Source organism: Crinia signifera, chromosome 8, assembly GCF_055691185.1.
Source record: "Crinia signifera chromosome 8, ASM5569118v1, whole genome shotgun sequence".
In the NCBI taxonomy this organism is placed as follows: Eukaryota; Metazoa; Chordata; class Amphibia; order Anura; family Myobatrachidae; genus Crinia; species Crinia signifera.
In genome coordinates, this window is record NC_139224.1 from 42,602,659 (window position 1) to 42,627,796 (window position 25,138).

The 25,138-nt window shown below is 47.5% G+C and overlaps 1 protein-coding gene across 1 annotated transcript; it reads right to left on the minus strand.

Moving 5' to 3' along the window:
* Positions 1-3,124: 3,124 nt before the first annotated feature.
* LOC146027219 (ficolin-2-like) lies at positions 3,125-24,324 on the minus strand. The gene is made up of 6 exons (XM_083158175.1): positions 24,292-24,324; positions 19,551-19,589; positions 18,840-18,967; positions 16,428-16,557; positions 12,008-12,142; positions 3,125-3,372 (listed from the first exon to the last, which is right to left on the minus strand). The coding sequence occupies exons 1-6, from the start codon at positions 24,302-24,304 to the stop codon at positions 3,125-3,127; spliced, it is 693 nt and encodes a 230-aa protein (XP_083014301.1). The 5' UTR covers positions 24,305-24,324.
* Positions 24,325-25,138: the final 814 nt, after the last annotated feature.

The following is a 25,138-nucleotide window of genomic DNA, read 5'->3' on the forward strand; positions in this document are numbered from 1 at the left end:
CGAAAAATACTATTGCATAGACATGCGTCTCATTACGCTATTTATAGTAGGCTATGGGGATAAGTGAGTGAGTCTACAGTACTTTCACTGAGAATGGGCCAAGCGTGCATGTGAGACACTCGTCCGGGTTGCTGCCGTGGGAAAGCAGCAAAGACAACTACAGATCCATACTTTAGGTTCGACTTGAGTAAGGGCTCTGCTGTCTGTGCATCTCATTTAGCCACACTAGTTAAACACGGATAGGGGGTTAACAAAATGGCTACCGGGTGTCAGACAGGGCTTCATGGGAGCCCACAACTATGGAGCTATTGATGGCATAGGTATCACTTGTGTAAGGGCACTGCTGTCTTACGCTACACTAATTAAACACCAAATTACCCTACAGTATGAATGAAATACTGTATGGGCAGGCCAGACTCAAGCACGGAGCGGGTTAACAAAATGGCTTCTGAGCGTGAACCAGGGCTTTGTGGAAGCGACACATCAATGCAGTGAGCAACGGCATCGATTTTACATGTCTAAGGGGAATGCTGAAGGTGCATCTCATTACACTATTTAAACACACAGAGGCTGCTGACAAAGGCACAGATGCTGCAATAATGAACCTGCAGCTCCGGTCCTCTACCCACACTGCTGTCCAGGTTTGAGCTCACCTACTGTGAAACAGGGAGCTGAGCACCTCGCAGGAGCGGACCCACTAGAGAGCAGAATTCCTCACTCACATCCCTGCATTCCAGTGATGGCTCTCTGGCTGCAGAGTACTACGTAGCACTTGCGTACTCAATACCACAATGTGTACTAAGTTGCACAAATAGATTTTATTGTACTGTGCTGTAACAGTTACAGCTATAAGTGATATCCCTATAAGTATAATGGGGAGATATTAAAGCTTCCTAAGATCCTGGATGCCAAAACACTATCCTTAGCACCTTCATAGAGTTTTTTCCTATTTGAGTACTAAGTAGCACTTGCGTACTCAATAGCACTTGTGTACTAAGTAGCACAAACAGCTTTTATTGTACTGTGCTGTAACAGTTACAGCTATAATTGATATCTTTATAAGTATAATGGGGAGAGATAAAAGCTCCTCCCTAAGTTCCTGGATGCAAAAACACTGTGTTTATCCTCTCTATACAGTATTTCTTATTTGCGGAACTCAGTAGTAATGAGCTAGGTGGACAATTGGAGGGGACCCTACCTACGGTTGCTTGCCATTTCCCTTCCTGATGACATATAAACTAGAACCGGAGATATCAGGGTGCAAAGTAGACACATTTTTCCCCTTTGACTAGAATGGACCCGTTAATTCAGACCCACCATGGGTTCTGATGCTTGCAGTTAGCCTTTTGGGGGTCTCAGAAACTGGGGTTCATAAATGTAGATAAATGTCTCCTCTTCCATACGCACCCAGCTCATAGCCGATTGGACCAACAAAACCAGAGAAATTAAGCTTCAAGCTCATTTTAATATAACTAACCTGAATGTAAAATTGACTAAACTGTGTGTTTAGACCTGCAAAGTTAGAGTTAGATGCTCCATCCATATTCACTGGTAAATGTCCCCACTACCAACACATGATAGAATAAAGCACAACATTAACATTTACCCACCCTGGACTAGCTTTGCTGTGTAGTCACTTACCTACCCCAAATATACTGTTGGCCAGTTCACAATGGGAGATGAAGCTTGTGCATGCACTTCCATTCTTATGCACACTGCAGGTTTCTACGATCACTACTAAATAATTGGGAAAGATCATACAGAAAAAATGACTCTGGTACGTGATGTTTTTGTACTGCGTGTTCGCCAGGCACTCGCACCCACCATTGCAGCGGCTGCAGGTAGTCTCGCCCATGGGAATGACCAGCCTTTTATGGGCACTCCCATGAAAATGCTGGGCATTCCCATGAAATCACCCTGTGATGTGGGTGCTGGGGGCAGTCAGCTGACATCACCGGATCTCTTATGCTAATTGCTTTTTCATTCAAATTCTGTGCTTACTTTGCAGTGTTTCCAATGTTTTTTTTCCCAATGGAAGCTGTTGTTGGCCACAATGAAGAACACAATACACAATTAAATCGTTCTTCAAGTGATTGTATTGCAACATTGCCACCTAGTGACAATTTGTCATTGATATTTGTGTCATATAAATGGCTAGTGCATCATCTAAATACTATTTGACCACATTTCTCTTCATTACTTGTCTAGTTACTCTTGTGTGCTCTAAGTAGCGATACTTCCAATTTAACAGCCGAGTATATGTTAAACACATTTGAATTTGGCACCTTAGCTTATGCAAATCTTGATCACCCTCTGCAATAGATCATCATGGAGTGGTGGATATAAAGTAGGTACAGGGTGTGCGGTGTAAATGTGTTTTATCATATTGAAAGTACTTTATTTGTGACTTTCATGCTTCATCAATGAAAAATATGATTTAAAAAATTTAATCAGAGTTTCTTGCATAATTGTAGCAATAGAAAATCCAAGCCTGACATACAGTATTAGTCAAGAACAGAAACTCTTAATGGACAAAAGCCCCATTTTATATTGATTACAAATGCTGATAGCCAACTGACATAAGTAAATGTACAAACTAAAAATTATTTCAACCAATGAAAAAAGAAGAATCGTACTGACGTTCTCTTTACATTACCGTTTACATATCCGTTGGAATGTTGGACAGCACCATAAGATAAAACATACACACAATCCACCAAAAGCTAATAAAAAGGCGTACCAAATAAAATGGGTGGAGATGTCCTAGTCCAGTCAACATAATCCAGGGTGAACCCCCAAATTAGTAGCTGTTCACATTGTATGTTTTAAATGTCATACTAATTATTTGTATTTCTATTGTGTCATTGGATATCCAAATGACTTTTTAATACCACATTTATATTTTATTGTATTATTTACAATAAATAGTTATTTTTAGAAGAAACCGCCCCCCTTATCTAGATTAGATACATTCCATGTACATTATTGGTTAATTTTCATACAGCCAGCACTGGTATAATACCCCCAGCCCAGTTTTTTTTGCATATTTGCACAGTAGGACTGACAACCCTCTTACTAGCCGCTGTTAGCCACGTACCTCTCCCACACTATCCCCTGTTATAGGTTAGAGAGGCCTGAACTTCATTTCCGTTATCTTATAAGAGTGTTGCAGTCCCTTGCCAGATTTCCAATTAATTCCATCTGCGTTGCTGGTATGTGTCCCTCTCAGATACTGTCCATTCAGATTGGAGTTATGGCAGCTTCCATACCACCAAGCACCTTTAAACATGATTGCACAGTTGCTTAACTGTTCATCATTGTCCCTGTCTTTCGTTGTGAAGGGACGGTTGTTATGATAGGTAAGAGAGTCACCTGCAGGGAACAAAGACAGCAAGAAATGAAAACATGTTATATATGTAATATTTAGCATTTTTAACCTGGCTCCGTCTGACAGGGGGGAGCCTATAACAAGTCAGGAATATTCCTGTAATGAGCCGGAGGTGCACCTATAATGAGCCAGGGGTGCACCTATAATGAGCCAGGGGTGCACCTATAATGAGCCAGGGGTGCACCTATAATGATCCAGTGGTGCACCTATAATGAGCCAAGCAGTGGCAGCTGTCTCCGTCATCGAGTATTAGTGGGCAATGTTTTTCTGATACTTGTTTTGGGAAATGGCAAGTTGTTATGGGGGAATATTTACGGTTCAAATCAATGTATATTTAGCATTTTTTTTCGAGATGTGCAAAATATCCGCAACAAATGCCAGCGTCACTCACATTTGTTATATTAATTCAAATAAAAAATGTTGTGTAAAAAAAGATTATATTACCTATATAAGGTAACAATACAGGTCATTATGGTGAAAATGTTTGCTTGGCAATTTTCACACCTATTTTTAAAATTCACCTGGCATTCCAAGGGTTCAAATCTCATTTTGAACAGATGAAGTTTCAGGTGAAGATATTGAAAAAGATGCCAACTCTAGCAGAGTGGCACAGGACCTGTAGGTTCAGCACGCCTGGTGTCTTGCTACACATAGGGGGAGATGTATAAAGTAGTGTAGAATGAAGAATTTGACTATGGCATCCAATCAGCATTGAGGCAACATTTACAGTATATCTGGTGGTTCAATTCTACATTGCTTGCACTGCTTCATAGATCTTCTCCATAGTGTATTAAGGATAGGAGTATAAGTACACATCTGTACAATAACTTACGTATTTAATTACAAATTTAATATAATATAGAAAAGATCAGATTTTTTTGAGGGGGGGAACGTAGAGATGTGCAGGCTCTGATTTCACAGATCCGATCCCGCACGAACGTCATCAATCCGAGCCTGGATCCGAGCGGCACTCGGGGCTTCCCGCCTGACTCGGATCCGGGTGCACGGGCAAAACGTCATTGCCCGGCGCCGGATTCTCATGAGATCTTGACCGCTATATAAATAGCGAGCGTCCGGCACCATTTGTCACTCATGCGATAGGAGGGTTAAGGATAGGAGTGTCCTTACTGTGTGGAGATTTGTTAGGTTAGGGAGCTGTGTTTTTATTGCTGCTGGGGCGACTGCCAGTGCCTACTAGTGCCACTGCTCTCTGGTGGTATGTGCTCTGCACTGCCAGTGGCTGGCTGCCAGCCCAGTCAGTAGTACCTCTACCTGTCCACTTCAATCAGACATGTGTACAGTATATGACTGGGCAGTGTGCACTGTTGTTAAACTTATTAACCACTTGTATACCAGTCTACTTGTGCATCTGCTGTATAATACCTCCCTGCTGGTGTATTTTTAACAGCCTTATATAACTAGTAAACATATTCTCTGCTGGTGCATCTACTATAGTGAGTCTGACATATTAATAAATTAACAGTGTACTGGTGCATCTACTAAATAAAATAATATCTCTATTGGTGCATATTAATTATACTGCTGTATATCGTATATATAATATCTCTCTGGTGGTGCCTAATAAATCTACTGCAGTAAATAGAATATCTCTCTGGTGGTGCAAAATTAATTTACTGCCGTATATATAATATCTCTCTTGTGGTGCCTAATTAATCTACTGCCGTATATATAATATCTCTCTGGTGGTGCCTAATAAATTTACTGCCCTATATATAATATCTCTCTGCTGGTGCCTAATTAATTTACTGCCGTATATATAATATCTCTCTGGTGGGGCATATACTGCCGTATATATAATACCTCTCTATTGGTGCATCTACTGCCATATATACTTGCACTCCAGTGGTGCTGTCCTGTGGTGTAATATATTGCATAACTCCACAAAAATAATGGAGATCCAAAATATGGAGAATCAAATAGGGAAAGATGAAGGGCCACTTCCTCTTACTTCTGAATCTGCTGCAAATTCAAGTAGTAATGATGACATAGACGATGATATGCAATCAATGTCTTCTGCCAAGACCAATGTCCAGTGTCAAAGTACAGGGCATGTAAAATCCAAAAAGCCAAAGTTGAGTAAAAGGAGGACCCCCCCAAAAAATCAAATCATTGGAGGAGAAACGTAAAATTGGCCATTTACGACACAGAGTGGCAAGGAATGGTTAAGGCCCTCGCCTGTATTCATGACTGGTGGTTCAACTACACATGACCATGCAAGCCCTCCTACTCCCCCCTTCAGAAATTGACATGTTATCACAAACCACCAAGGAAAGTCAAAGGGCTTTGGTGGTTGCGATGCCTGACCTTCCCATCGCTGTACGGGAAGAGGTGGCTCCTTCCACCATTTTCAGCACTCCCTCTGCATATGCTGGAAGGATCACCCACAGCGCAGTTCCTGATTTAGATAAGGAAGGTGTCAATGTTGGAGACTGAGAGGAGGATATTGATGTACAGATGGAGCCGGGCTCCCTCTTGCTGGCGAATCGCCAGACTGTCTTTGCTGGCGATCCGCCAGCAGCGAGGCGCTCCATCTAACTGAGACGCGTGTGCGTCTCACATGCACGCGCATCTCAGTTTCCGGGCGGCGGGGCGACGGGAACCCTGTCCGTCTCCGCTTCAGGGAGACGGACAGGGTTAGGGGGGGGGGGGGTGCGAGGAGGCGGTGGGGGCCCCTGGTGACCACCGACAAGCCGACGGGGACCCGGGGGAATCCGCGCACGCATCTCGTGCACGCGCTCCCTCTTTCGCATATCAGATGGCGGCTGGCGGGGGATGGCGGCTGGCGATTCTGCCGCCATCCCCTGCAAAGACCAGGCCGGCTCCATCTGTAGCTGGCGCTGAGGAGGAAGTTGACGAGGAGGATGCTGAGGTGGTTTACTTAAATGAGGCACCAGGGGGGAAACAGTTGTTGTCCATGGGATGAAAAAGCCCATCGGCAGAGGACCAATAAATCTACCTCTACGGTCTGGAATTTATTTTATCGGAATCCGGACAACAAATGTATTGCCATATGTAGCTTATGTAAAGCTCCAATAAAGCATGGATAAGGATCTTGCCCACTTAGGGACATCCTCCCTTGGTCCTCCTGTTGGAGCCAAGCAGGGCCGGCGCTACCCACTCAGCAGAGGATGCAAAGCAGGTAGGCGCTGGGTAGGAGAGGCGCCCTCCCTGCTGTACATCCTCTGCTGTCCTCCGTGCCTGCCGGCTGCTGCTGCTGTGCCTGTCACACTTCATTACAGGCAGCAGCGTCGGAGGCACAGAGATCCCTCCTGGCTCATTACCAGCTGTCATCGGCAGGGGCGAAAGAGGGCGGAGCTACATGGATGGAGGGGGCGTGGCTACATGGACCAGAAGGGGTGGAGCTACAAGGGAGCAAGACTGCCTGAAGACAACAGGAAACAGGACAGGATGAGCTGCCACCATTGTAAAGTGTGATTGTACTAATGTCGGCAACTGATGTGGGCACGTGTGTTGGCAGCACTACTAATGTCAGCAACTGGTGTGGGCACATGTGTATGCAGCACTACTAATGTCGGCAACTAGTGTGGGCACATGTGTAGGCAGCACTACTAATGTCGGCAACTGGTGTGGGCACATGTGTAGGCAGCGCTACTAATGTCGGCAACTGGTGTAGGCACGTATATAGGCAGCGCTGCTAATGTCGGCAACTGGTGTGGGCACATGTGTAGGCAGCGATACTAATGTCGGCAACTGGTGTGGGCACGCATATAGGCAACGCTACTAATGTTGGCAGCTGATGTGGGCACGTGTATAGGCAGCGCTACTGACGTCAGCAACTGGTGTGGGCACGTGTATGGGCAGCACTACTAATGTCGGCAACTGTTGTGGGCACGTGTATAGGCAGCGCTACTAATGTCGGCAACTGGTGTGGGCACATCTATATGCAGTGCTACTAATGTCGGCAACTGTTGTGGGCACGTGTGTAGGCAGCGGTACTACTGTCGGCAACTGGTGTGAGCACGTGTGTAGGCAGCACTACTAATATCGGCAACTGGTGTGGGCACGTGTGTAGGCAGCACTACTAATGTCGGCAACTGGTGTGGGCACGTGTATAGACAGCACTACTAATGTCGGCAACTGGTGTGAGCACGTGTAGAGGCAGCACTACTAATGTCGGCAACTGGTGTAGGCACGTGTAGAGGCAGCACTACTAATGTCGGCAACTGGTGTGGGCACGTGTATAAACAGCACTACTAATGTCTGCAACTGGTGTGGGCACGTGTAGAGGCAGCACTACTAATGTCGGCAACTGCTGTGGGCACGTGTATAGACAGCACTACTAATGTCGGCAATTGGTGTGGGCACGTGTAAAGGCAGCACTACTAATGTCGGCAACTGGTGTAGGCACGTGTAGAGGCAGCAATACTAATGTCGGCAACTGCTGTGGGCACTACTTGTAAGCAGAGCAACTACTTTTCGCAACTGCTGTGGGTGTTATGAATAAGCAATGCTACAAATGTGGGCATATGCAGGAGTACTCGGGGCATTATGTGTAGCATAATGTGTGTCAATGTCATATGGGCATTATAGTGCATGGCATAATATGTAAGGGGAATTACAGTGTGTGGCATAATGTGTAATGGGCATTATGGTGTTCTGCATATTGTGCAAGGGGCATCATGATGTGTGGCATTACGAATAATGTGCATTACTGTGTGTGGTTACTATAATGTGTTATGGGCTTTGAGGTGAGAAGCATAATGTGTTATGGGGATTATGGTGTTTTTGGTACTTTTATGTGACCACGCCAATTTCCCATGAAGCCACGCTTCTACAATTTTGCGGGCGCCTTCGGCGCGCACTGTCCCTGTTTTTTTTACACATGGCACCAAAATGGCTAGTTACAGCACTGGTGCTGTGTTAGGTGAATAAGATTGTGCTACTGTGTGGTGTCATTTGGAGTGGGAGCATTATTGTGTGGCCACACCCCTCCCTTTGTAAAATTTGGGTGGGCGCAAATTTATAGTTTGCAGGAGGGTGCCGAACCCCCTAGCACCGGCCCTGGAGCCAAGCTCCTGAAAAGCACACCACCAACTCCCTCCTCGTCAATTTCCTCTTCGGAAGTCCTGCATGACTGACTTCACTTCTATCCGGGATTCCTCTGGAGGATCCTGCAGCGCTACTCCTACTACTGTCTCTGCTGCTGTTGCTGCTGGGAGTCAGTCATCATCCCAGAGGGGAAAACGTAAGACCACTTCATCTTTCACTAAGCAATTGCACAGTCATTTGCCATGAGGACAAATTACGACAGCAGTCATCCTATGGCCAAGCGGATAACTGCGGCCATCAGTGGCGTGGGATTTAGATGGTTGATGGAGGTATTGTATCCCCGGTACCAAATCCTGTCTAGATTCCACTTAACTAGGCAGGCGATAACCGCAATGTAAAGGGACGTCAGAATAAGTATCCTCAGTGCCCTGAAAAATGCGGCTGTACCCACTGTCCTCTTAACTACGGACATGTGGACATGTGGACAAGTGGATCAGGGCAAACTAAGGACTATATGACTGCGACAGCCCACTGGGTAGATGCATCACCTTCCGCAGCAGCAGCAGCACCAGCATCATCTCCTGCACGCCAGCTCCTTCCAAGGCAGGCTACGCTGTATCACCGGTTTCAGGAAGAGGCACAATGCAGACAACCTCTTAGAGAAACTGAGGAAAATCATCTCCCAGTGGCTTACCCCCCTTAGACTCTCCTGGGGATTTGTGGTGTCGGACAACGCCAGTAACAGTGTGCGGGCATTACACATGGGCAATTTCCAGCATGTGCCATGTTTTGATCACACAATAAATTTGGTGGTGCAGCATTTCATCAGAAGTGACAGGAGCGTGCAGGAGATGCTTGCGGTGGCCTGAAAAATTTGCGGACACTTTCAGCATTCTGCCACTGCCTGCCAAAGGTTGGAGCGGCAGCAAAAACTCCTCAACCTGCCCTGCCATCAGCTTAAACAAGACGTGGTGACGTGCTGGGACTCCACCCTCTATATGCTGCAGAGGATGGAGGAGCAGAAAAAGACCATTCAAGCCTACACTGTCAGCAGTGCTGACTGTTGTGATGCTGCGGAATCGCCGCAGCATCGTCCCAGCACCCTGAGAAGGGCGTCCTGGGCACTTCCGCCCGGCTGTGTCCAGCCTGGTGACGTCACTTCCGCCCGGCCGGTGCGCGTTATTGCCCAGCCAGGCATCATCATGGTTAGCCCTCAGCATTCCCCAGCAGGGACGCTGGGGATTGCGCGCCCGGGCCACCTGATAGCCATTAGGGCAGGTCGGTCAGGTGCTGAGGCTGCGGCTGATAGGCTGGGCTATCCCTCTTAAGGGATCTGGCCCAGCTCAGCCCCACCGGTGATATTGGTCCTAGCAGAGAGTTTGGCTCCCTGCTGTCCTGTCCAGTCCAGCTCCCTGCTGTCTTATCTGGTTCTGTCCCGGTCCTGCCAGTCATGGTCTTGTCAGAGTCTTGTCTTGCTTGAGTCTAGATCCTGTCAAGAGTCTTGTCCTGCTTCAGTCTGGGTCCTGTCAAGTGTCTTGTCCTGCTGCAGTCTGGGTCCAGTCATCATCTATTTGCTGTCCTGGTCCAATCACAGTCCAGTCGTGGTCCAGCCTCGATCCTATCCTGGTCCTGTCCTGATCCAGTCTAGTTCTGGTCCTGTTCTGATCTGGTCCTGTCTTGGGCCTGTCTCGGTCCGGTTGTGGTTCAATCGTTGTCCAGCTGCCATCTTGCTGTGGTCTGCGTCCAGTCTTGGTCAGGTTCCAGTCCTATCTTGGTCCGGTCCTGGTCCAGTCCTGATCCGGTTCCATCTTGGTCGGCACGGCACCATCCAGTCCTGCCAAGTCGCTCCCGGCGTGCACGTTACCATCCTGTGCTGTCGGAGGGTTCGGTCCGGTCACGTAAGTGCTCCAGTGGAGCCTGGTTCCTTATTCTTTATTTCTGCAGGCAAGCGGCCCTTTATCCTAAGTTATTATTATTATTATTGTCCGGGTTCAGCTCTCCGTGATTCGGAGAGGCCCGCGGCTGTGGGTTCACGCTTGTTTTGGGGTACCGTTACTTTAAGTGTACTATTTTGTGTTGGCGTGTGTTTTGTTTGGTGGCGCCCCGTTATTGCTTTGTCTGTGCCTGTGACTCGGTCACACTCCCCGTCCTTGGCCTGGTGCCGTTAGCCAGGGGATCCTGACAAGTTAGCACCTGTAGTTAAATCTCCTCTTGGTCCTGTCTCGGGCGGTCGCTGTAGACTTGTCATACCGTAATACCTGGTTGCATCGGGGTTGGTGCGGGCTTAACTCGCTCCTTCGAACACGGCGACTACAGAGAAGCCTAGCAATCCACAGTCTACCGTCACCTGCCCGAGAAGGCCAATAGAGTCAATGTAGGTTGCGCCGTGGCTGTCCTAAACAGCGGTCACGGCTGAGGGCTCAGCCCACCACCATCGTCCACACGTGCCTGTCACAGTACTCCAACGATGGGCTCACACCCAGATCCATAACATACACGGCTACCTACGATATAGGCAGAGTAGCGGGCTGCACCTGACTCAAGCGCAGTGGAGGCTGATTTCTGTGTTGTGCAAGGATCTCCAGCCGTTTGAACTTGCCACGCGTGAAGTCAGTTCTGACACTGTCGACATGGGTTTTTTCACAGTTTAATGTTTGGACAGGTCATTTTAAGGTATATGGCAGATAAAGTATAGGGCTGGCGCAGGCTTACTAACGATCAGCGGCATAAGGAAGGGTGACGGATGATGTGGCTGCACTGGGTGGAACAGCCAAGGGTTGTACCAGCTTTACCTGCCATTGGCTTCATGCCGCTCCCTCCTCCAGCTTCCGCCCTGTGTGGGGACAGATGCTGTGTCTTCTTCCCCTAATGCTGGTGGAGCTCACTGCTGCTTGGGGGGGGGGGGGGGGTCTAGAAGATGCTCTGAGCAGCAGCTAGTGAGCAAGTGCAATGTGACCCATCCACCATCCCCCCCTCCCCCATGTTTATTAGTAAAAACAGCATGAGCACAATGGGACGGGTGATGCACACTCACCAACTCACCATACAGTATAGGTGAATATGAGCATTTAGTTTCCATTTATACAATGCAGGTGCAATGGGTGCCGGACGGGTTCCCGACAGTCGGGATCCCGACAGTCATTTACCCGATGTCGGGATCCCAACAGTCAAAACCCCGACACACAGGGGCCCGGTGGCAACAAGCTATTCTCCCTCATGGGGGACCACGATCCCCATAGAGGGAGAATAGAATAGGTGGCGAGCGCAGCGAACCACCGTGACCGCAGCGTGGCGAGCGCAGCGAGCCCGCAAGGGGCTTTCTTGCGCTCACCATGCTGTCTGGGTCCGGCCAGTCGGGATCCCGACATTGGGATAATGACTGCCGGGATCCCGACGTCGGGATAATGACTGTTGGGATCCCGACTGTCGGAACCCTATACCACACCCGGTGCAATTAGTCATATAGGTCTGTATAGGAAAAACAACAACAGTACATGTTTTCCTGCTGCCTTTTAAAGTCTTCTGGGCACCTGATCTTACGAGGACACATCCCGGAACTTTACACATAAGTTGAATAAAGACACTTACCTGCACTGCCTCTGCTATAAGCTCCAATGCTCAGCTTATAATTGTCGTCTTCTCCTAACAAGGCGAAGGAAGCATAACTTGCATAACTATATCTGTTATCAAAATCTGTCAGGTCAACTCGAAGCTCATGGGTTCCTGAAGGGTTAAACACATACAAACCCACAGATAAAGCACAATGGAACGCTGTGTGGGGAAAGTCCGCATTGCAGCACTTCGTATACAGAGTCAGACTAATGCCCGGCACACACGGGGTGACTGGAGCAGTGGGCTGAGCGATCTAATAATGAACAGATCAGTCAGCACACAGCAATGCACCAGCGATGTATGCTGAGCGATCTGTCACAGCCAGCGTTCTCAATTGAGAGAACAATGGTGATGGCTAGATTTATACTGCATGCAGTATAAATCTAGTCAGATGATAGCGACGAGCAGAACTGCGCATTGCCACCACCGGGGGCCATCTAGACAGATCACTTAGAAATGTGTGTATGGCCCATTAGTCGCACACAGATAAACAAATAATTCATGCAAGCTACAGTAGCCTTGTTCCCTTCCTCTTGGACTGTCAGTCAGGGCTGCAATAAGTACAGAGCTGGCTTTCTGTAGGATACCACACCCTTATTGCACCACCCAATCTGATTTCTATGGGTTGCAAAATGTCCACAATAGGGCAATTTATACACTTCTGTCTCTGTCACTCCAGCAGTTCACCACCTGTTTCCCTCCAGCAGTTACATGCCTTGTATCCTTCCAGCAACTTCACAGCCTCTCTGTGTAGCTCCAGCCCCCTGTCACCTTGTCATTGGCATGCACAGAGCCTGCTTCTCTTAGTGGCGCTTCTTCACTTTAGTGCTGGTTGACATCACATACACCTAGGGGTGTCGAGAGGGGAGGCAGTGGGCACTTTTTACCCGGGTCTGCTGGAGAGGCCTAGGTCCCACACCCCCCAATCCCGGCAGTCTATCCTTTATCTCCCTCTCATTTATCTTTTTTTCATGGGCACGTGGCCCCGTCCTCTCCATTTTACCGTGGACCGCCGACCGGTCAGCTCCCCTGCGTACACCATTATAGCAAAGAATCCGCTGAGACAGGCTTTTCTATTGTAATTATTGTAAAGGGCTGTGGTGGAGGTGGAACCAGTTCCCCACAATTACAGCGGAACTCAGTTCCACCCATTTCCCCCCTTCCCACTTCAACCCCTTATGTGGGTAGGAAACACTTCTGAGAAAAGGGTCAGAATATTACACCAGGTACCAAGGAAGTAATTATAACCCAAGTGTCTCTCTCCCCGTGCCCTGTGATCGAGAAGCATCCATATTTGGGGCAATAGGCAGCAGGACACAATGGGTATATTAACTAGAGATGAGCTGTCTGGATTACCAGAATCCAAACCTCTTTGAACACAGCCGGCTCAATGCCCCGCGAGCCGCACTCGTGAGTTTCTGGCTTTTTCAGAAACCCGAGCACAGCCGAACGCGGCAATCTGGTGTCGGATTATTACGAGACGCTGAGTCTATAAAGGCCTGGCGTCCCGAGAATTCGGCTCCATTTCACAGTCACGCTTCCACAAGCTGCGCACAGCTCTGCAGTTCAGGGATCTGGGCGAAGTGCAGAGGGGTGTTGTGCTTGTAGAGGGGTGTTGTTGTGCAGAGGGGTGCTGTGCAGTGCAGAGGGGTTTGTGCAGTGCAGAGGGGTGTTGTGCAGTGCAGAGGAGTTTGTGCTGCGCAGAGGAGTTTGTGCTGTGCAGAGGGGTGTTGTGCAGTGCAGAGGAGTTTGTGCTGTGCAGAGGAGTTTGTGCTGTGCAGAGGGGTCTGTGCTGTGCAGAGGGGTTTGTGCAGTGCAGAGGGGTGTGTGCAGTGCAGAGGGGTTTGTGCTGGGGTTTGTGCTGGGTTATATACTTATATTTTACTGGTCGTGTGTTAGGCAGGCTGTCAGTCAGTGTAGCGGGGTACAGTACACAGGCAGGCTGTCAGTCAGCTTTTCATTTATTTATTTTTTTCATTGTGGTGTGTGGTGTGCTGCACTGCAATCCAATACACCATATACTACTATCAGAACAAGTTCTGTGTGTGATTGTTCTGCCTCCACCCAGTATAAAAAAATACATTTTGCTTTTCTTTATTTAAGGATCCTTGATAAAGGCTGCATGGCCAAAACGCGTTGGCTCACAAGCCCCACAATCCTCCACACCAGTTTCCTCCCAGAGGGAGTCGAGCGCAGCGTCACACAGAGTCAGTGGGGACACAGATCGGCACCACCAATGGAAAGAGCAACAACTGGGTCCCAGCAGAAATGGACCCAGCCCCGGGCCGGACGACCCCCCTCCAGCTAGGCAGCTGACCGACCAGAACTAGGGTAAGAGGCAAGGAGTGGGACGCTCATTGCTCGACCTGCACACACCCCCACTGCGGCAACATCCACCTGACAGGCACCCGACACCGGGACACAGCCTGTACAGCACATTGCTAGACCCTGACCCAGCTGCACACAGGGGGAGACATAAGCAGCAATTGCCACTTATGGTAGAAGGGGATCTGTTGACCACCCCCATCCCCGTAAGGGCTCTCCCTGCACCCAGCAGAGGTCCTACACTAATCAAGACTTTCTATTGCTAGTGACTTTAGGACCACACGGTCAGGACCCCCTCCTCACAACCCACCCCCAGTGAGAGACGCGGAGGTATCCAACCTGTGAGTCCAAGTGACTATCCCCACCGCCCTTATCCTCCTTGAGGAGCTCCCACACCCCCACCTTTATTTAATAAACCTACTACTGCACACCTACATCTGTCTCCCTGTCCTTACTTATTGCACCAACACTCTCATCCAACCCTTCCTGAGTGCGCATTCCAATACCTTCCACTAGCCATACCCAAGGGTCCTGGACAAGACCCAGGATTTGCAGTACCGATCAACCACCCCTTCCCCCAGTGGAGCGCGATACCCCCCCTTCTCTATACGCTAAATTGAATGAAAACAACATTGCGAGCTGTAAAGTGGTCAGAATTGTCTGGAAAGGGCTGGAAATGAATGTTATTGAGGTTAATATTACTCTAGGGACAAAAAAACCCCCGCAACAATTACGTGATTTGGGCGTTTTTTGACCATTTAAAAAAACGATACTTATGTAGTATCTGGGCGTCCGATTTAGAAATCGGATCGCATCGCATCGTATCGTATCGCATCGCATGCGACCAAATCGTATGCGATGCGATGGTCAAGATTTTTCCATAGGATTCAATGTTAAAATGGTCTGAGTCCATTTTAACATAGAATTCAATGGGAAAAAGGGGTCCTTTTCCTTTCCCCACTATCCAAGTGGGCATGGAGTTGGATATAAACCTGTGGCGAGCGTAGCGAGCCACCGAGCCCGAAGCGTGGCGAGCGTAGCGAGCCCCGCGAGGGGACACAGAATACTTTTTAAGAAATATGCGTCCCCTCGCGGGGCTCGCTTCGCTCGCCACGCTTCGGGCTCGGTGGCTCGCTGCGCTCGCCACGCTATATAAAATCAACTCTATGCCCACTTGGATAGTGGGGAAATGAACAGGACCTTCTTAACATTGAATCCTATGCAAAATCGCATCGAATCGCATCGCATCGCATCTGATTGTATGCCTTAAGGTAAGGCATACAATCACAAAATCGGCAGCCCAGATACTACATAAGTACCAAAAAAACAAATCCAAATCTAAAGCTTTTCACCACCATTTGAAAAAGCCAAATCCAAATCCCGGCAAAGAATCCAAATCCAAATCTTCAGCTCCGGCGCTCATCTCTAATATTAAAAAAACTGTGCAGCATGTGTTATTCACCTAAAGCAGCCACACGTGGTGAGGATGGCCAAATGTTATCAGGGGAGCACTAACCCCCAGGACATTATTCATTCAAAGTTGATGCCAGAACTTTTTTTTAATTCTTTGTATTTTCTCTGAAGTTGACTGTAATCTTTGTGTACTTTGTGTAACCTGTAAGCTTTGAAGATATTCTTGTGATCGTACTTAATGAATCACCCTCATACATTAGTTTGACACCGAGCAGGACTATCTGTGGATGGGTTGGCTCACTAGAGACCCCATAGGCAATGCAGTGCTATATTAACAGTATAATAGGTTCTATGAAATGCACTGGGGCTCCTACACACCTCCTGTGGTCCTGCACCATCTCTCCACATGCTTCAATACAGTTAATATCTGTCAACCCTCTGATTGGAATTCCTAGAATTGTGGGGCCCTGGTGAGCTGCCCAGTGTACCTATACATTATAATGGCCCTGACAGCACCCATATTTGGGGTGGGACTAGCTCCATCGTGGGCACTCATAACATCCCGTCCCATCTTATGGCACTAGAACCAATGGTCCCTTGCGCAAATCCATAATTTAAAGATACATATGATTGTATGTGAATGTAATGAGTCAGTTACCTGAAGACGTCAGTCTGTAAATGTTCTCATTTCCTAGCCAGAACTCGCTCAGTTGGTTGCCAAAGCCACGTTTGTAGTCATCCCATTCTCTGAAGAAATTTACAGTCCCATCGTATCGTCTCTGAAAGACCTAAAGGTTTACAGAAAGATTAGGAGCCTTGGGAAATACCAGACAGTAAACTAAGTGTATTCTCTAATTACAATTTCACTACAGAGGAACCATCTAAAGTGAGTCCGGAAGATGAGAAAGGCCTGATTGGCGATACCTGGAGGAATGGGACCAGCAGCTTTGAGGGTAATATGTTGCTTTGTTCATACAGTAGCTGGTTTCTACATCACAGATCATCAGATGGATTTATTATACCACTATGAAGGTACGTGATATTGTTGGCCAGTGTTAACAAGACAATATACTGCAGATTTGTTAAAAAGGAAACCAGATGATCTTTTCCTATCCCATATAAACACTGCAAAATTATTATTATTCAAATAAATCAATCTTGTTTATAAATGGTTTGTCCTGCGTGCGAGACTAGCGACCCCATGTTACCGCCAATCCTTTCTAACCGCAAAATGGAAGAGCAACGCTTGTTGTATTAGTATGATTGTAATCCCATAGAGACTCAATGTACAATAGGTGCTCAGACGCTGCCCGGCATTAGACTGCGTATCCCGAAATCCCAGCATTAGACACTCTAATCCCGGTATAGAAATCCCGGACATTTTGGGACCAAATCCCAGGATCCCGCCGATCTCAATCCTGAGATTGGCTACCCTAGTTGAGATGTCAAACATTGCTTATTGCCACTCACTGTTCTACATGTACCATTGCATTGGTCAGTAAACAATTCACATTGTCTATGTCTGTGCTAAATCCATTAGTTGTTTTCCTAAATTCTGCTGTGTAACAATGACCATTCTCTTGTACAGTATCTACTAGAACTAACATTGAATTACAAACAAGTCGGCTATTTTAGGTAGGAGAATCTCAAGTCAGGTACACACTGGAGCGACTGCCAGTCGTTCCGACTTTAATGACAATTTCCCTTGAGCCAAAAAGGAGCCAATGGAGCGCACACACACACACACACTGCAAAAAAAAACCCACCAAATGATATTTTACATTGTTTGGTCACATGTGATATATCGCTGCTCATATACACACTGGACCAACCTTCATGAAGGTTACATCAAGTCAGTCTGACATATTGTTTGCCACCTGGTTTGCACACTTCCCTATAGGCACCAAAATGCTAGCAATTTTATTTGGTCTGATGAGAAGCACATCAAACCTTATGTTGTTTCATGCGACCTCTGTAGAGTGTATACAATGAATGATGCCCAACCAGAAAGTATATCGCTCAGTTAATAGGCTCCGAATGCCTGAGTGCACCCAGGGCTGAGCACCCACGGAAAATGATGAGCACCTGTGGACAGTTCCAGCGGGTACCAAGGGTCCAGTGGATAGGCCCCAGAAAATCTGTCCCTAGCACAAGGAGGCTGCATTCCCAGACGTGCATTGCAGGTTCGTCATGTGACGGGCCATGATGTCACGCAGCTCTTCGGACCCGCCCCCACTCAGAGAACAGCCTGCGCAGACATGGCAGGCAGGGTTGGACTGCCAGAGCCGCGCCAGCTAGTCCCAGCTGCCCTTTGGCTATGCACACAGATGGGATGGCCCTCTTTACCCTAACAACCATCCCGGGACCCCGGCTGCACCCTCCCTACCTCCAGCGATGTTTCACTGATGAGCACCCACCAGCAAAAACATAAATTGGCACCTCTGGCTCAGTGTGAACACAGCTTTACCCTTGTATAGGAGGATCCTGATTCTAACAAATTAACTACAGTGGTTTTAGAAGGTCCTGATCCCTTGACCTATAGGAGACTGACATGTGTAACCTGATGTCTGCATTGATGTCATTTATGACTCTGTCCCTGTGTATGTATAGTAGTACTCTGAGCTGTTAGATGGCCAGGCTAGCATGGCGTTCGAGTCTTGGTTCTGTCCATTTTTCCTGCATCTAATTATTCATGTAAAATCTATTTACCTTGTGTGTGCGATCCATTCGTTAATAAATAGATTTTGTGATATCTGAGCTGACCCTCAGGTGAAGGCGTCATACCTTCACTGTCAAAACCCCATGTGTATATATGGCTCCTTATTTTTCAGTGGGGGCCAGAAATGTCTAGATACATATCATTTTTCTAGCACAGTATATAAAATGAAAGCAAACATCTCATTGGTTTTAATAGTAATCTTTTCAGATTTGTCCCAATGTGTTTTAGAGAAATGGAAATAAGATCGCTGTAATGGTGACTGTAATGTATGCATGTAAATACTGTTTTGTAAGTAGAGGTATTGGAGGTGACGTTTCATTACAAAAGGGTTATAGGTCTGTTGTCACTTACAATCCATCCTCCGCCATCTGTGTCCATGTCACACAAGACTGTTAGAGGCTTTACACCATCTGGGTATATTTTGTACCACCCACTGAGGAAAAAGCCAAGGTTCCGCAGCTCCTTGCAGTTTCGAGCAGCTGAAAGAGAGTACAGATAAGACAGGGCAGACAAACAGTACAGGGCTAATGTCGGATTTGGGGAAACCAGAACGGGAGATCACACAAAGTAAGATACTGACAATTTTAATAGAAACAATTGGATTTCTGTAAAATCCTTATTTCAGTGTCCATGGTGAACACTGGGACAGTGGGTGGAGGGTGGAGCCATGGTGACATGCTCCAAGTATACACAATTCTTGTGTGTAGCTTTGGCCCCTCCTCCCCATACCCCGCCCCCAGGTCACCAGTTTGTGTAAACAAGCCACGAGTACAGGAGAAAGAGGAAGAGACTGAAGAACAGGGAAAAAAACAATGGGATGTCCCAAAGCTGTCCCTCTCAAGAGAGGGAACGCCCATGAGCTGCACTGATGACACCTCTGCCAAATGCATAGTCCGCTTCTGTGAAGGTGTCAAACTGGTAGAAACAAAGATAAGTGTGCCATGTGGCTGCTCTGCACAGCTGCTCCTCAGAAACCCCAGCCAAAGATTAAGTTTTGCTCTTACTTTAGTCTTCGTACTCTTCTGTAGTTATATGATGTCTGAGTTTAAGACTCTCACTTACCATAAGCTGTGTCTGTGGTGCTTGCATCCCCTTTCTCTCCTAAAGGGGAAAGTCATTAATTAGTAGAGCATGCACAATGTAGATTACTTTTTTTTAACTTCCTGACAAAGGGCCTAATTCAGCATAGATTGCTAATCAGAGAATTCGCAGCTGACTGCAAGCATTAAGCCGCCGCCCAAACTGAGAGAGAAATATTCTGTGCAAATTGGAGATTGATTTGCAAATGGATCGCTAACAGTGATCCACTCGCAAATCCATTCGCAATTCCCAGAACATTGAAGCATCTTTGTCTGTCCTGTCAATTAAACTGCGACTACTTAGCGATCAGGAATTTTGATGCTAATTGTGGCCACGCACACCCAATGCGGCCGAATTGTAAAATCGCTGATTAGCAATCCATGTCGAATTAGGCCCAATATACCAAACACAAAACACGACTGTGCTTGAAGTGACTTGTACTAGTTCATACTGTTACTAAATTTAAGATTTACTCGCAAATAATAGGCAGTACGGATAATTTTGAGATCTGCACCACAAGTGTTTCCTTCTCTAATTTCAATGACGCTGCATATTTGGGACAATTGTGCTCATTTGTACAATCATTAGGGATGAGCGGGTTCAGATCCGAAATCCGAAATCCCCCCCCCCCCCCCACCAACCTTGACGATCCGAGGCAGGTGCGTTCCCAACGCGTTTCAGCCGTGATAGGCCTTTTGAACACCCAGCACCATTGATCCACCCCACACTAGCCTCCTCCTGGCCGGTAGTACGAGCGCACAACACAGGCATTTGACTCGGTGAGCTGAATTCTCACGAGAGACGGCAAACCCGGAAGTCTCGTCAGCCCAGTCTGTGGAGCCAGGCGATATCGTATTGCGCTGCTGACGCCCGTGGCAGGCATCAATCTGTTGGAACGGACTCAGGAGGGACTATGAACATCACTGGGTAACCGCAGTAAGTGGGACGCAGTCTGTTTACATCCTGCAGCTCCTCCCCTCAAGTAGCGCTATTGGCTGCCTAGGCCACTAGTGTTATTCGTCTGGAAATTATGTGTTTTTTCCAGGCATATTTTACTGGCAATTAGCCATATCCCACTAATTAGCATCCGTATATTACAATATAAATATGAATACAAATGTGCCACGAATACGAATCGACGAATTTACTTATACGTATACGCCTATTTTAGGCGTATTACGCTTAGTAAATTTCTCCCAGTATGTCAATCAACTTTGTAAATCCCACTGCACTAATGGCGGATATTGGACGCACGTCTAACACCAGCTAGGTTTCGTTGGACTGATTATGCTTTTTCTGAATTTGACAATAACTTTTAAATAACTTTTACATTTGGATGAAAAAGGAAGTGATGTATAAGGAAGGATGTTATGTTCCAGGTGGTTGACATCCTTACTGCTGCTCTCTATGGGGGAGATTCTCTAAGCAAAAAATGCGGTAAAAACCCCGTTATCGGGGTTTTTACAGCATTTTGGGATGCTCTAAGTTACCGTGCCGGGAGGCATCGCCAGAAATATCTGGCGATGCCCCATAGAAGCCTATGTGCTTCTAACGCAAACCCACCACCGCCCCGCACCGACCTACCGCCGCCCCGCATCGACCCCCCTTACCTGTGTCCAGGCAGCACAGAGCTGTGCTGCCCGGACCTGTGACCTCCTCCTCCCTGCACTAAAATCCTCTTCCGGGTGCAGGGAGGAGGAGAGTCCGGCGCAGCAGCAGCAGCGCCGGGTAAGGGAGGGAGGGGTGAGCCGCCGGGACCCGATGGGACCTGGCGACTCTCACTGCAAAGGACAGCTCTTAACGCAAGAGCTGTCCTTTGCCATAATTATCACATTATGGATTTGGGTAGAAAATAACTAATTCCAGACAGAAGAGGTGTATTTTGTGCCCAGGCATGACAATGGGCTTTTTCATTCCACGGGCAACAACTGTTTCCACTTTTGCCTTATCTATACAAACCACATCCTCTCTACTTTACTCTACATGGCAATCACCACATTTTGTGTAATTTCTTCTAGGGGCAACCTATTCTACCCAGGGTAATCCTGTGCAGGGCGCCCAAGATGGCTGCCTCACCTGGCACCTCGTTATTGTGGAATACACAACCGATAGAAGTTATTATTCATAATGCCTACACCAATCCTGCATTTTGGTTACTCTCAACGTTTTCTCTTATGTCTGTGAGACCTACCTATTGCTGTATTACCCAAATCCTATGTATTATAGGCATTGTGCATGTTTTCATGTCTGTAAAGCGCCTTAAGTCCTGTTGGAGAAAATGTGCTATATAAATAAACCTTACCCCGTTAGCGCCAGCTACACTAATATCCTCCTTATCCTGGTGTTCTTCTACAGTGACACCCTCAATCTCAATGTCAGAATGTTGACTGATGCTGCTCCTCCCAATACTTGCAGAGGATGTGCAAATGGTGGAAGTAGCCTTCTCTTCCCATACAGTATGGGTAGGGTCAAACCTAGACATCGCAACTGCGGACACACTTCAACTATTCTTGGTGATTTGTGATAGCTCTGAATGCACAGTTAGTTCCTGTGCTTTAACAAGCTTTATTTGTTTTTATTTTTCAAGAGGAAGTGGGGCTTCCATCTTTATTAGAAGATGAACCACCAGTCATGAACATAGGCCAAGGCTTTAGCCTTTCCTTGCCACTTGCTGTTGTAAATGGTATATTGCCAATTTTACGTTTCTCATCAGATACAATAGTTAAAAAAAAATTGTTATTCATTTTAACTTCTTGAATTTTACATGCCCTCTATAACATTGAGCATTGACCTGAGCAGAGGACGTTGATTAACTTGCGTCGTCAATGTCATGACTGGTGGCAGCAGCTTCTGCACTAGTAGTAGGAAGTTGTTCCTGAACTTTTGTCTGTCCTCAGTTTCTATCAATTCAAAGCACCCCTAGACTTATACAGAAGACTAAGCAGCACCCCAGGACTTATATAGCAAACAGGGTACCCCGTACTTATACAGCAGACTTAGTAGCATTCCTGGACTTATACAGCAAACAGGGCACGCATGGACTTATATGTCAGTCTTAACAGCACCCCTGGACTTACACAGCAGACAGAGCACCTTTTTTGTGGGGCCCAAACCAATTATTTCAGCCACAGTTGTGGCAGAACCGGTCACTAAAATGGTTTGTTAAACGGTGCTTGTCCTTTAAATACAACATACGGTTGGGCGGGAGGGCCCATGGACAATTCCATCTTGCACCTCTTTTTTTGTGGGGATCCAAGTGAACCAACAATCAGCCATAGTTGTGGAAGACCCTGTCGCTGAAATGATTGGGTTGTTAAACTACACATGTGAAAACCACAGGATCGGATGGCTTTGGCAAGTTTCACACTTACCAGGTCGTTCATTCTGGGACAGGAGAGGGCGGGCAGGGGGTGGTCGTAGGGGTATGCCTAGCATTTCATATGTCCGCACCCACAAATGTGGTGGGTGCTCCCCGAAATGATGTAGACAGGGCTGGTGCAAGGCACCGGAGTGCCCCAGGCGAGTCGGGGTGGGGGCGCCCCGGTGCCCGGGGGGTGGTACCTGTATTATAAAACTGGCGGCATCGGCGTCCCTGCAGTGCTGGAGCGGGCAGGGGTGTCCGTGCCACGGGGGTACCTGCGGCGCTGTCACTGTGTATAAAGTTGCTGTCGGCGACGGGGTCCCTGCAGTGAATAGAGAATAACTAGCGCTATGCGGTAGCGCGGGAAGCGCTTCTGATTTTGAAAACACTTGCCGCACGCTGATTGGCTGAATCTCAGCCAATCAGCGTGCGGCAAGTGTTTTCAAACCCAGAAGCGCTTCCTGCGCTGCCGCATAGCGCTAGTTATTCTCTATTCACTGCAGGGACCCCGCCGCCGCCGCTGACAGCAGCTTTATACGCAGTGACAGCGCCGCAGGTACCCCCGCGGCACGGACACCCCTGCCCGCGCTCCAGCACTGCCTAGAGCTGCCTAGTGGTGGCGCCGGCCCTGGATGTAGATAGCAGCCAGAAAAAAAATAAGTTTAGACTGACTTTTATTACCGAAGGGGAGAAAAATCTTTTGATGCTGAGCGACCATCAAATTATGTGAACACATCTACTCACATGTGAGGGAACTTTGGAATAGTTTTTTGGGTACTTATGTAGTATCTGGGCGTCCGATTTAGAAATCGGATCGCATCGCATCGCATGCGACCAAATCGTATGCGATGCGATGGTCAAGATTTTTCCATAGGATTCAATGTTAAAAGGGTCTGAGTCCATTTTCACATAGAATTCAATGGGAAAAAGGGGTCCTTTTCCTTTCCCCACTATCCAAGTGGGCATGGAGTTGGATATAAACCTGTGGCGAGCGTAGCGAGCCACTGAGCCCGAAGCGTGGCGAGGGGACACAGAATACTTTTTAAGAAATATGCGTTTGCTCGCCACGCTTCGGGCTCGGTGGCTCGCTGCGCTCGCCACACTATATAAAGTCAACTCTATGCCCACTTGGATAGTGGGGAAATGAACAGGACCTTCTTAACATTGAATCCTATGCAAAATCGCATTGCATCGCATCGCATCTGATTGTATGCCTTAAGGTAAGGCATACAATCACAAAATCGGACGCCCAGATACTACATAAGTACCGTTTTTTTATTTTGAAGTGGTAAAAATGTATGGACCATGAAGAGGTTACAGGAGATGCTACAGGATAAAACAGTAACGGGGCAGGCAACTCACCTTTTTGTCCCATTAAACCAGGAGAACCTGCTGTTCCTGTTGATAACAAAATAATTGTAATGAAATGAGAAGATGAGAGGAATAAAACTACAATACAATAGAATACTTTATAAGGGAGTGCCAATTGAACTTTTAATGCATTTATTTTTTAAATTTTGCTCTGTTACTAATCCCTGGATCCCAGGCCAGGAAAAATGTTGATGTCAAAAGGCCACATTAGAAGGCCTCATTATGGGCCAGATGCAGTAAGCTACAAAAGTGAAAATGGAGAGTGATAAAAAAAAACACAACCGATAAGCTCCTAACTGTCATTTTTCAAACACAGTCTGTGACATGGCAGGTAGGAGCTGATTGGCTGGCTGTTTATCACTCTCCATTTTATCACTTTTGAGGCGTAGTTCACCTGGCCCTCTGTGAGGAATATCAGCAAAATGTTGGCATATTTACAATGTCAACATCTGATATATTGACATGGGAATTAACCAGTGTTGCCGACCCTCCCGGAATTACCGGGAGGATCCCGAAAATCGGGTCCTCCTCCCGGCCCCCCGGAAAGGTGGGCAACCCTCCCGGATTCCGGGGGACCCCCACGCCACCCCCCGATTGCGTCTTTTTCACCATACTTTTGGATTGACATCCGTCAATCCGCGGGTCTCGGGAGGGGGCGGAGCTAAAATCGCGTAATTTTAGCCCCGCCCCCTCCACGAAGATCCGTGAATTGGGGGGTTTTACCATCCTGGGGGCGGGGCTTAATGATGTAAAGCTCAAGCCCCGCCCCCCGAACTGCAGCTGCAAGTCTCCTCTCCGGGCTTCTCCCGGAGAGGAGACAGAAAAAGTCGGCAACCCT